At 46.8% G+C, this 13,315-nt stretch overlaps 1 protein-coding gene across 1 annotated transcript in view; it reads right to left on the bottom strand.

The window, feature by feature from the left end:
- Nucleotides 1-1,663: 1,663 nt before the first annotated feature.
- The window catches only part of TTLL6 (tubulin tyrosine ligase like 6), a 29,389-nt gene continuing 17,737 nt past the window's right edge, over nt 1,664-13,315 (bottom strand). Inside the window, exons 12-14 of the mRNA XM_040497269.1 lie at nt 5,007-5,367; nt 3,891-4,127; nt 1,664-2,359 (exon numbers count right to left, since the gene is read on the bottom strand). Of these exons, the coding sequence (XP_040353203.1) occupies nt 3,901-4,127; nt 5,007-5,367 (588 nt within the window). The 3' untranslated portion in view covers nt 1,664-2,359; nt 3,891-3,900. The remainder of the gene's footprint in view (nt 2,360-3,890; nt 4,128-5,006; nt 5,368-13,315) is intronic.

Here is a 13,315-nt window from a genome sequence, read left to right as displayed (position 1 = left end):
CCTGTCTGAGGTTCTCTGTCTACCTCTCTCTCTGCCTCTCCCCTGCTCACTCTCTCTCTCTCTCAAAATAAATAAGCATTTTTTAAAAATAGAATTTCAGGGGCGCCTGGGTGGCGCAGTCGGTTAAGTGTCCGACTTCAGCCAGGTCACGATCTCGCGGTCCGTGAGTTCGAGCCCCGCGTCAGGCTCTGTGCTGACAGCTCAGAGCCTGGAGCCTGTTTCGGATTCTGTGTCTCCCTCTCTCTCACCCTCCCCCGTTCGTGCTTTGTCTCTCCCTGTCTCAAAAATAAATAAAACGTTAAAAAAAAATAAAAAAAAAAATAGAATTTCAGGGGCACCTGGGTGGCTCAGTCTGTTAAGCGGCCGACTTCGGCTCAGGTCACGATCTCGCGGTCCGTGAGTTCAAGCCCCGCGTCGGGCTCTGGGCTGATGGCTCGGAGCCTGGAGCCTGCTTCCGATTCTGTGTCTCCCTCTCTCTCTGCCCCTCCCCCGTTCATGCTCTGTCTCAAAAAATACATAAACGTTAAAAAATTAAAAAAAAATAGAATTTCAAGAGGGTGACAACAGAGCATCTAACCAAGTGCAAAGCCACGTGAGACAACACAGACTGCACGCCCATGAAGCTGAGCCCGTTTCTGGGATCAAAGGTGTGGGCACCAAATCGTCCCCTAGAAAGACAAATCGTTCTGACTTCACCTCATTAAAAGGCTTCCTTTTTATCAGCTCAGGAACCTTGACTGGCTGGGGCTGGTGACTAGGGAGAAAAGGGGAGAGATTGTAGACGTTCCAGAAAGCCCTATTTCAGCAGGCTTACATCTTTTGTGTGGGCCAGGCTATGATCCGTATAGCCTGAAAATTGACAATGGAAAAATTGGCCTTGAGTCCGTCTACTTGGAGGGTCCTCAATGGGCTTGGGGAAGGGCGGGCCAAGGGGGTTTAATCTTTTTTTCAATATCTCTGTGCCCAGTGTGGGGCTCAAACTCACAACCTCGAGATCAAGAGCCGCATGCTCTTCTGAGTGAGCCCGCCAGGCGCCTAGGCGGGGATGGAGGTGTTGTGTATGTGTGTCCTTCACAGCCGGACCCAAATGGCTTCTCCATTCACTCCTTTGGGTAACTGAGTGAGGAGAGCCGTGTGCGCTTCAAGTATCCCAGAACCCCCTGGCATCCTTGAGGCCAGAAATTCGTGCCAGTAGGAATTCAAAAGGCAAAGCTGCATCAACATTGGGAGGCAGGTCCTTGACTTGGGACCTCACCCTTCTTCCACCGTTGCCCCAACCCCCCACCCCCGCCCCGCCTCCAAAGCTCCTCCTTCTTGGGCTCTCACTCAGGAAAAACAAGAGGGGCAAAATCTTGGATCACATTCCTGGAGAGGGTAGAGAATGAACCGGCAGAATGAAATGTTACACCCGGAGTCTAGCCAGAACTGATGCTGGACAGGCACACGGCAGCCACCGTGCCCCCCGCCCCCTGCGCAAAGGGCCACCTTGGGCACTAGCCTCCCGGCAAGCAGGGCAGGGCCTACCATTCATCCAAAGAGATTCTTCAAAGGCTCCTGATGCGTTTTCAGTGAATTTGGAGCTTTCTTACCAAGGAGTTGCTCGCGAGAACGATCTCTCACCCTTCCCCCTTCCCATCCCCCCTCTGGATCAGGCTCACTACCCTGGCATGGAGCGTGGCAATTTATTAATGTACGCTTGAGGGGAAGATGCGTCATTTCTGCAGGTTGACGGAAGAAACATTGCACGCTGGGCACTCTCGCCTCACTTCTTTCTCCATCGGCAGGATCGAGGTGGGCCGGTGAGGGAGGTGGCACAAAGGTGTTTGGGCACAGAGGTGGCTGGGGTGGGAGGAGGTCTGGTCTCAGGGCTCAGAATTCTCCATTCAGGCCTGGCCCTTTCTCTGTCTTTTCTCTTCGAGGTTGAAAGCCAACTGACACGGGCCTGTTGGTGGACTGGGGGCTTTGCATCCCTGGAAGCTTTGAGTCCTTCCCTGAAACATGCCTCCCTTCACACTGCTCTACCTGGGGGGGGGGGGGGGTAGTGTTCTGGATGACGATGCCATCTGAGGGACCCGTAGGAATGCCACTGGTGGGGCAGCTGGGGTGGATCCTGGGGCAGCTCCAATACTTCTCATAAGTCACGGTCCTTCAGCACCGGAAGCTAACTGGGAGGGCACAAAAGGCAAGGCTGTTGGCCCAGTTATGTTAATGGGAGGCAGTTGTAAGACGAGGATATCTAGATGAGGAAATAAAACTTTCAGTTGATCCTATGGACGTTGTAGACACTTTAAGAAAAGATAAATCATTTCCTGGGAATACGACGTGGAAAGGGAAACAGTGGCAGAGATCCGGTCTGATTCTGAAAAAAAAAAAAAAGATATATGTATATTTCCTTTAACTTTTTTTTTTTTTTTGAGACAGAGAGTGAGCAGGGGAGGGTGAGAGAGAGAGAGGGAGGGAGACACAGAATCGGAAAGGGGCTCCAGGCTCTGAGCTGTCAGCACAGAGCCCGATGCAGGGCTTGAACTTATGGACCGCGAGATCATGACCTGAGCCGAAGTCGGATGCTCAACCGACTGAGCCACCCGGGTGCCCCTATGTGTTTCCTTTAAAATGGCCTCTAAAATATTCAAGTCAATTAACTCATCATCACCACGCCTACCCAGTAGCAGGTGATTCACAGCCACAGTCACCAGAAACTCATTTCACCTGCACAACATTAAGCGTCCGGACAGCCCCACGCGTTTGATACGGGTCATTAAAGAGCAGCCAACGTGGCCGGTCAGAGAGACCGGTGGCTAAGCGCCCAGGCGTGGGAGCTCTGAGTGCCCTTGTGTAAGTTATTTAACCTCTCTGAACCTTGGCTTTCTCCTTTGAGAAAAGAGAGTCACGATGGTACTCACCACGGAGAGTTGCTTTGGCGATTGAGAAAATGTTTGCAAAGCAGTTAATGCATCAGAGGCACGTGTGTCTTGGGCCTCGTCCCCATCAGCACGGTGTCATCATCATAATCCTACTCATGTCACCATCGTCACTGCCGCCACCATTTATTCAGCGGGGTGCCGGGCACCCCAAGCTAGCAAGCTCTTAATCATCTTTTTTTTTTTTAATAATTTTCTTAACGTTTTATTTATTTTTGAGACAGGGAGAGACAGAGCATGAACGGGGGAGGGTCAGAGAGAGGGAGACACAGAATCTGAAACAGGCTCCAGGCTCTGAGCTGTCAGCCCAGAGCCGACGCGGGGCTCGAACTCACAGACCGTGAGATCATGACCTGAGCCGAAGTCGGACGCTCAACCGACTGAGCCACCGAGGCGCCCCGCTCATAATCATCTTAAAATCTACACAAGGGGCTACGTATCTCCCAAAAACTCAATGGTTGACACCTCTGAAGGCCTCGACTCAGTGACCCATCCACCGTGAAAGTGGCTCCAGAGGCAGGATGATGAGATCATAGTGATTTAAGTAGAAACACGGCAGGGCTCCTTTCTTCCCATGGGTCAAGATGGGCTCTACGTTCACAGCAGAGCGGTAGAGAGGAAGAAACACGGGGTTATTTGTCCAGAACCCATCACTTGTGTCAGGTTGGGCAAGTCGTCTAATGTCCCCAAACCTTGATTCTCTTCATCTGCAAGTTGAGGACAAAGTAATGATGTCTTCGTGCCAACCTCGCAGCATGTGACCTGAGGATCACGTGAGATATGGTACATCGCCTTGACGTGTGGAAGGTATGACACTGACCAAAAAAAGCCCCAGAACTCGGACCTCTGCTCTAGTACGTATGTCTTTTATCACTCCGGCCATCCACCTGCCCATCCGACAGTCCAGAAATACGTACCTGTGGTGCCCGCCAATCAGCAAGCAAGCGAAGGGAATATGGGCGGACCTACCTAGTTCCGCTCACATCCTCTTGGGCCAGCGATCGGGCAGTGACTGTACGCTTCCCCCGTGGCTTCGGCCAGGCCTCGGATCCAGTCGGGCTGGGGTGGCGACCACCAGCAGATCCTTCAGAGAAACATTGTAGCTCGGACGATGGTGCAGGAGGACAAGGGAGGACACGTGCAGCCGCCTCTTCCTGCCAGAGCTTTGGCCGCCCCAGCAGCACTCCCAGGGCAGGGAGTGGTTTTCTGGAAAGGCAAAGTCATTGGCATCATCAACGTGTGCCGCTGGACTCGGCACACCTCCCACTAGGGTCCCCTGGCCTCAAACCGCCTGAGGTTCCTCAATCCGAATCAGCCACTGCTCCTCTCCTCCAAGTAGTTTCTCTTCCTGTTGCCAGACTGAATGCCCCTCACCCAATACCCTGTGACTCAGCTGGATGCAACTCATTTGAATGAGAAGCAGGAAATTGAACAGGGTACTTGTCAAAAGCATTCTATTGGTGGGGGGAGGCGGGAGCGAGGCACCTGGGTGGCTCAGTGGGTTGAGCATCCGGCTTCAGCTCAGGTCATGAGCTCTTGGTTCACAATTTCGAGCCCCCTCACCGAGCTCGTTGCTGTCAGCCCAGACAGATCCTTGGTCTCCTTCTCTCTCTGCCCCTCCCCCGCTTGCTCTCTCTCTCTCTCTCTCTCTCAAAAATAAATAAGACATTAAAAGGAGAAAAAAAGATCTCAGGGTACTGGGTGGCTCAGTCGGTTAAGCATCAGACTCTTGATTTCAGCTCAGGTCATGATCTCACAGTTAATGGGGGTCTCTCTCTCTCTTCTCTCTCTTCCCCTCCCCCGCTCGCATTCTCCCTCCCTCTCTGTCCCTCTCTCAAAATAAATAAATGAACATTTAAAAGAAAATTTCTTTTTTTTTTTTTTTTTGCCTTTTTTTGTGTTTCTGGTAAGACTAGAGACTCCTTAAGGACATGGCTTATGTCTCCACCATCAGGCTGGGGTCTCCCATCTGCCTGAGGGCAGGGGCTGCATCCCCCACCCCAGAATGGCCACTCCTCAAAGATGAGGACTGGTTCCCTTGGTGGCTCCACCCCCTAGGCACATGCCATGCGCGCTGGCACTCACGTGACTTGTTACTCAGCACCAGCTTTGGGTTGTCGTGAGCTGGGAACAGGGAGAGCTTCTCCCTCAGGGGAACCTTGGTGAATAGCTCAGACATCAGACTCTGCTTCCTCGCGTCACTCTTCGGCGAAGCCCAGCTCTGGTTCAGATTTCCTAAGAAGCTCTGGGAATTTGTCGGCAGAGAAATTTTCGAGATTTTCCCCTGGAGGAGGTGCTGGGAGATGTGGTGCTGCCTGTATTTCAAGGAGACCGTCTTGGGGCTACCGCACTCAGAGCTGGTTTTCGCGGTCATGCTAGGCAGAGACTCTGGGGAGTCTGAGTCCTGGGTGGTGGAATCTGGGGAGGTTTCCACTGAGGTTAAGGGCTGGAAGAGAAAATAGCCCGAAATGAGACTGTTGAAGCCTAGGGCTCCTTCCTATGCCTTCTGGATTCCAACAAAGTAAGCCAAGCTCATCAGCAGCAAGAAAGATTAAGTCAAATGGTTTCCTCACCAGGAATTGGTTAAACAAACATTAGGGCAGAGGATCGGGGAGGGGGGGTGTCCACAGAACTTTCTTTGTTGTTGTTGTTTTTAATACAAGAGAGATTTTAAACACTCGAGATTGCTCATCCGAAAAATAGGTATTCGGGGACACTCAGGCACTGCCGATGAGAAGGTAGACTGGTACGGCCATTTTGGTGAACCATCTAGAAACAGTTAACAAGGTTGCAAATGCACTACGACTCAGCATTTCTGCTTCTAGGTATGCATACCGAATGAGTTATTAGAAAGCTCCTTTTCAAAAAAAGTGTATACGCCAATGTTCCCAGCAACATTATTCACACTAGCCAAAAGGTGGACATAACCCATTTGTCCACCAACAGAGGAAAGAAGAAACAGAATGTGGCACATGCATCCAATGGAATACAATTCGGCCTTAAAAAGGAAAGAAATTCTGATATATGTTGCAACATGCGCGGACTTTGAAAATGTGATGCGAAGTAAATAAGCCCAACACAACAGTATAAACGTTGTATGATTCTTCTTCTCTGAGGTACCTAGAGTGGTCATAGAGGCAGTAAAATAGAGAGGAATGAAATAAGGCAGAAGAAACATTTGTAGAACTAGTAGCCATAAACTTCTGGAACCTGGTGAAAGACAGCAATTTACAAGACCAATAAGCTCAAGACTCCTAAGTAGAACGAATACGAATAAAATGGCACCCAGATGGGGGCGCCTGGCTGGCTCAGTCAGAAGAGCACGCGACTCTTGATCTCGAGGTTGTGAGTTCAAGCCCCACACTGGGGGTGGAGATTTCTTTAAAAAAAAAGAAAAAAAAGAAACTCTTCCAAAAGGAAATGATACCCATAGACATCACAAAGAGCTGAAATCTGGAGATAAAGGGAACAGCCAGAGAAAAATGTATATACATTATATACAGCAGACAATATTATGGATACCGTTGACCTCTCATTAAAAAAAGAAAAAGAAGATGGGAAGATAATGGAACTTTGTTATTTAAGTCTTTCCTCTTAATTCTTTTAAATATTATGACTGTTTAAAGCAAAATTTAGGGGCGCTTGGCTGGCTCAGTCAGTGGAGCATGGAACTCTTTTTTTTTTAATTTTTAAACGTTTATTTATTTAAAAAAGATTTTTTTTAATGTTTATTTTTGAGACAGAGAGAGAGAAAGCATGAACAGGGAGGGTGGGGTCAGAGAGAGAGGGAGACACAGAATCTGAAACAGGCTCCAGGCTCTGAGCGGTCAGCACAGAGCCCGACGCGGGGCTCAAACTCACGGACCGTGAGATCATGACCTGAGCCGAAGTCGGCCGCCTAATGGACTGAGCCACCCAGGAGCCCCTAAACGTTTATTTTTTACTGAGAGACACAGAGACACAGAGAATGAGCAGGGGAGGGGTAGTGAGATGGGGAGACACAGAATCTGAAGCAGGCTCCAGGTTCTGAGCTGTCAGCTCAGAGCCCAATGCAGGGCTCGAACTCACAAACCATGAAATCATGACCTGAGGTGAAGTCAGACACTTAACCAACTGAGCCACCCAGGTGATCGGAGCATGGAACTCAATCTCAGGGTTGAGTTCAAGCCCCACAGTGGGGGTAGGGATTACTTAAAAATAAAGTTTAGGGGCACCTGGGTGGCTCAGTCAGTTAAGCATCTGACTTCGGCTCAGGTCATGATCTCGCAGTTTGTGAGTTTGAGCCCCGCATCGGGCTCTGTGCTGACAGCTCAGAGCCTGGAGCCTGCTTCGGATTCTGTGTCTCCCTCTCTCTCTGCCCCTCCACTGCTCACATTGTCTTTCTCTCTCTCTCTCTCTCTCTCTCTCTCTCTCTCTCAAAAATAAGCAAAAACATAAAAAAAGTAAATAAACATTAAAAAATAATAAAAAATTAATTAAAAAAGTAAAGCTAAAAAAAGCAAAATTTATAACACCGTGTTGTGGGATTTATAATGTATATTAGCACAAAAGAGGGAATAATTTTCCTATATTCAGAATGAAATCCATTACCTCTTAAGTAGATTCTGACAGGCTGGAGATGCATTTTGCAATCCTTAGAACAACCACTAAAAAAATGCAAAAATTATCACTAACTAAATGAATGAATTAAAACTAACAAATATTCAGGCTTTTAATTTTAATTTTTTTTTTTTGATGTTTCTTTTTGAAAGGGAGAGAGAGCACAAGCTGGGGAGGGGCAGAGTGAGAATGAGACACAGAATCCAAAGCAGCCTCCAGGCTCTGAGCAGTCAGCACAGAGCCCGACGCGGGGCTTGAACTCACAAACCGCGAAATCATGACCTGAGCGGAAGTCGGACGCTTAACCGACTGAGCCGCCCAGGCGCCCCATAAATATTCAGTTTTTTAAAGAAAACCTTTACTTGTTTTAAGTTTACTTGTTTTTGAGAGAGAGAGAAAGCATGATGGAGCAGCAGAAAGAGAGGGGGAGAGAGAGAGAGAGAGAGAGAGAGAGAGAGAGAGAGAATCCCAAGCAGGCTCCATGCTGTCAGCACAGAGCTTGACACAGGGCTCCAACTCACAAACCATGAGATCATGACCTGAGCCAAAACCAAGAGTAGGATGTCCAACTGACTGAGTCACCCAGGCAGCCCACAAAAATTCAATTTTCGACTAGCCCAAAAGAAGGCAGAAAAGGAGGAACACAAGGGAAAAAAGCAAAAACAGAAGAGATGAATAGGAAACAAACAACAAAAATTCAGCTCTAAATTCAATGGTATTAATAGCTGTATTAAATGAAAATGGAGTAAATGCCCTAATTAGAAAGCAGAGGTTAGGGGCGCCTGGGTGGCGCAGTCGGTTGAGCGTCCGACTTCAGCCAGGTCACGATCTCGCGGTCCGTGAGTTCGAGCCCCGCGTCAGGCTCTGGGCTGATGGCTCAGAGCCTGGAGCCTGTTTCCGATTCTGTGTCTCCCTCTCTCTCTGCCCCTCCCCCGTTCATGCTCTGTCTCTCTCTGTCCCAAAAATAAATAAACGTTGAAAAAAAAAATTAAAAAAAAAAAAAGAAAAGAAAAGAAAGCAGAGGTTATTATACCGGATAAAAAAAACAAAAAAACGAGATCCGGGGCGCCTGGGTAGCTCAGTCAGTTAAACGTCTGACTTCAGCTCAGGTCATGATCTCAGGGTCCGTGAGTTCGAGCCCAGCACAGGGCTCTGTACTTACAGCTCAGACCCTGCTTCAGATTCTGTCTCCCTCTCTCTCTCTGCCCCTCCCCCACTCACAGTATGTCTCTGTCTCTGAAAAATGAATAAACCTTAAAAAATTAAAAAAAGCAAGATCCACTTATGTCTGCCTATAAGAGATCCTCTTTAAATATAATGAGAAAAAAAATGTTGAAAATAAGAAGATATACCATGCAAATACTAACCATAATCAGCTGAAGTGGTTATATTAATGTCAAACAAAATAGATCCTTACACAAGGAGTATTATCTGGGATAAGGAGGATTTTATCATTTCATGATTGAAAAAAGGGTCAATATACCAAAAAGACAAAACAATTGCAAACGTGTGCCTAATAAAAGAGCACAGAGCCTGACACGGGCTCGAATCCACAAATGGGGAAATCATGACCTGAGCCGAAGTCAGATGCTTAACCGACTGAGCCACCCAGCCGCCCCACAGCAAAGTCTTTTCAATAAACAGTGCTAGAGGGGTGCCTGAGTGGTTCAGTTGGTTAAGTGTCTGACTCTTGATTTCGGCTCAGGTCATGATCTCACGGTCATCAGATCAAGTCCCACATCAGGCTGCACATTGGGCATGGAGGGTGCTTAAGATTCTCTCTCTCCTTCTTCCTCTGTCCTTCCCCTGCCTCCTCTCTCTCTCTCTCTCTCTCAAAAAAAAAAAAAAAAAAGTCTTTAAAAAAATTTTTTTTTCAACGTTTATTTATTTTTTTGGGGACAGAGAGAGACAGAGCATGAACGGGGGAGGGGCAGAGAGAGAGGGAGACACAGAATCGGAAATAGGCTCCAGGCTCTGAGCCATCAGCCCAGAGCCCGACGCGGGGCTCGAACTCACGGACCGCGAGATCGTGACCTGGCTGAAGTCGGACGCTTAACCGACTGCGCCACCCAGGCGCCCCTAAAAATTTTTTGAAAATAGTGTTCAAAATAGCAACACATATGGGAAAAACAAACCCTGGTTCCCATCACCAAGCATACCCAAAAATTAATTTGAAATGGATCATGGACCTATACACAAAGCTAAAGCTATAAAGCTTTTAGGAAAAAACTAAGAGAACATCTTTATGACCTGGAAGTACATGAAATTTCTTAAATAGGACACAGAAAGCAATAAGAGAAAAATTGATAAACTTCATCAAAATTAAAATTTTTCACTAATCAAAGGCACTAGTAAGAAAAAGAAGCCATGGAGCCCCTGGGGGGCTCAGTCAGCTAAGTGTCCGACTTCGGCTCAGGTTATGATATCGCAGTTCGTGAGTTTGAGCCCCGATTCAGGCTTGTGCTGACAGCTCAGAGCCTGGAGCCTGCTTCGGATTCTGTGTCTCCCTCTCTCTCTGCCCCTCCCCTGCTCGTGCTCTGTCCCTCTCTCTCTCAAAAATAAAGATTAAGGAAAAAAAAAAACTTAAAAAAAAAAGGGAAGAAAAAGAATAAGCAGGTTTTCAGGATATACAAAGAATTCCTACAAGTCAATAAGAAAAAGATAAAAAATCGTAACTTTTAAAAGAGAGGGAAGCAAAAACTTGACAGACTCTTCACAGAGAAAGATAACACGAATGACCAACATGCACCTGACAAAGTCTCAAAACCGTTAACGACCAGGGAACTGCAAAATTAAAACTACAAAGTGAAATCACAAATAGCCAGTAGAGTAGCTGAAATTTAAAAAGCAGATAACCCCAAACGTGGACAGAGGAACAAATGGAACTCTCATTCATTGTCAGTGGAAATGTACAAATGATACAATCACTTTAAATAAAGATTTTGGAGTTTCTTATAAAGTTCGACACAGATCTACCCTTTGACCTAGCAAACTTCTTCTAGGTAGTTACCCAAGGGAAATGAACACATATGTCCACAAAGACTTGTACAGCAATGTTCATAGAAACTTTAATCACAGTAGCAATAAAAAAATAAAAACTGGGAACAACCCACATGTCCATCAACAGGAGAATGATAAACTGCAGTAGATTTGTACAATAGATTATAATTCAGCAATGAAGAACCAACTATTGATAGACCCAACAACACGAACGCACCTCAGATATAATATTCAGCTAAAGAAGACAGACACAAAGAGTATGTACTATTTTATTCCATTTATATAAGATTCTAGAATAGGCAAAATAGTCCAAGGTCAAAAAAGCCAGGGTCAGGATCCCTTGTCCTTGAATGATGGACACAGGGAACCGGGCGGGGGGGGGGGGGGGGGGGGGGACAATTGCCAGGAAAAGGGCAGGAGGGAATTTTCTGGAGATGTCAGAAACTTCTACACTGTGACAGGGATAGAGGTTACATAGATGTGTTTATTTGTCAGAATCGTACAGTTAAGATTTGAGCATTTCAGGGTGGCTGGCTGGCTCAGTCAGAACAGCATGTGACTCTGGATTTAAGTTCAAGCCTCACATTGGGTGGAGAGATTACTTAAGTACATAAACTTTTCAAAAAATTTTGAGCATTTCAATGCACCCAAATTTAATCTTAAAAAAAGAAAAGAAAAAAAAAAAAAAAAAAGCAGGGCTCAACAAGAAAAAGACTGGGTCATAGAATGAGATAAATAACCCAATCACATTTAAATAAAGTTTAAGTGCATGCATTAAAAAAAAAAAAAATCTCTACTGGGGCATCTGGGTGGCTCAGTGGGTTAAGCATTGACTTCAGCTCAGGTCATGATCTCGTGGTTCATGGGTTCGAGCCCTGCGTCGCGCTCTCTGCTGACCGCTCAGAGCCTGGAGCCTGCTTCAGATTCTGTGTCTCCCTCTCTCTTTGTCCCTCACCTGCTCACACTCTGTCTGTCTCTCTCTCAAAAATAAACATTAAAAAAAATCTCTACTTTGCCAGGAAACACACTAACCAAACATGGTGGATAAGCATAGAGATAAAAGGAAAAAAATAAGTAAATGAAAGGCACAAAGGCTTTGAATGAACCAAGGATTTTTACTGAATCAGCCCTCTGCATATGAAATCCAAAAAAGAAAAAAAAAGACAATAAAATGTTGCCTTATTTTTTGAAAACCTCTTTAGAGTTAAGCAGTACCACTTTAAGTCTTAATTAATTAATGAGTCATTAATTAATTAATGAGAAGAGAACAGAGGCAGTCTTAAGAAGTCACAGGAATATTGAAATAATAGCTAATGCTTCCGGAGTCCTGTGCAACAGGCACCACTCTAAACCTCTTTTTCCTTTTTTTTTTTTTTTTTAAGTTTATTTATTTTGAGAGAGAGAACATGCACGCAAGAGCACTCGTGCGAGTTGGTGAGGGACAGACAGAGAGGGAGGGAAAAGAGAGAATCCCAAGCAGGGACCGTGCGGTCAGCTCAGAGCCCGACGTGGGGCTGGATCCCATGAACCACGAGATCATGACCTGAGCCCAAATCAAGAGCCGGACACTTAACTGACTGAGCCACCCAGGTGCCCCTAAACATTTTCGTCAATCCTTTCATTTAACACTCAAAGTAATCCTCTGTAGTTATTATTATTAAATGACCATTTTTCTCAATGAGTAATCTAAGGCTTAGGGAGATAAGAGTGACTAGACAAAAGTCATATAGGAGACTCTAGGATCCAAGTATCCAAACAGAGGCAGCCAGATCCCAATGCATACTCTCTATTCTTTTTTTTTTTAATTGCAGTAAAATAAACACACACACACACACACACACACACACACACACACACAAGATTTACCATCTTAACCTTTAAAAAAATTTTTTTTCTTAACATTTATTTATTTTTGAGACAGAGAGAGACAGAGCATGAACAGGGGAGGGTCAGAGAGAGAGAGGGAGACACAGAATGTGAAACAGGCTCCAGGCTTTGAGCTGTTGGCACAGAGCCTGACGAGGGGCTCGAACTCACGGACCTTGAGATCAGGACCTGAGCCGAAGTCGGACGCTCAACCGGCTGAGCCACCAGGCGCCCCTTTAATGTTTATTTTTGAGAGAGAGACAGAGCATGCACAAGGGAGGGGCGGAGGGAGGGAGACACAGAATCCGAAGCAGGCTCCAGGCTCTGAGCTGTCAGCACAGAGCCCGACGCGGGCCTCGAACTCACAAACCGCGAGATCATGACCTGAGACGAAGTCAGACGCCCAACCGACAGAGCCACCCAGGCGCCCCTTAAGATTTTACTTTTAAGTGATCTCTCCACCCAACATGGGGCTCGAACTTACAACCCCAAGATCAAGAGTCGCTTGCTCCCCCAACTTAGCCAGCCAGGAGCCCCCCCCCAAGCACTTTTCTGGAAAGTTTTTTTTCAGTGTGTGTCTACGTACAGATGAAATAAAATGGATTTCTACTGTGGGCTATGGTTAGAAACTTGAAAAACACTTACACCGCTCTACACTGCACTTGGACCGAGCTGAGGCCCAACAACGCTGAAGCTTTTCCAGTAGTTAGAGTACAGTCGTGACCCAGCGGTTGGTGGGCCTGTGATTAACATTTGAAAAGCCCTAGAAGTAAGGGTCCGTTCTCCTAGCAGGTGTGCTATTCCACAACTCGGGCTTCCCAGGTGGGGAAATCGAGGCTTGAGCGGCTCACTCAGAGACGGACAGTGAAGACTCAGGGGTAGAGAAGGCACCAGAAAGCAAGACTCCTCCTACCACCGCCCCCTGAGCT

The sequence above is a fragment of the Herpailurus yagouaroundi genome, unplaced genomic scaffold (assembly GCF_014898765.1).
Source record: "Herpailurus yagouaroundi ecotype Mexico unplaced genomic scaffold, PumYag 189, whole genome shotgun sequence".
Taxonomy (NCBI): domain Eukaryota; kingdom Metazoa; phylum Chordata; class Mammalia; order Carnivora; family Felidae; genus Herpailurus; species Herpailurus yagouaroundi.
The sequence above is the reverse complement of the archived record's forward strand: the minus strand, read 5'-3'. Positions and strand labels throughout refer to the sequence as shown.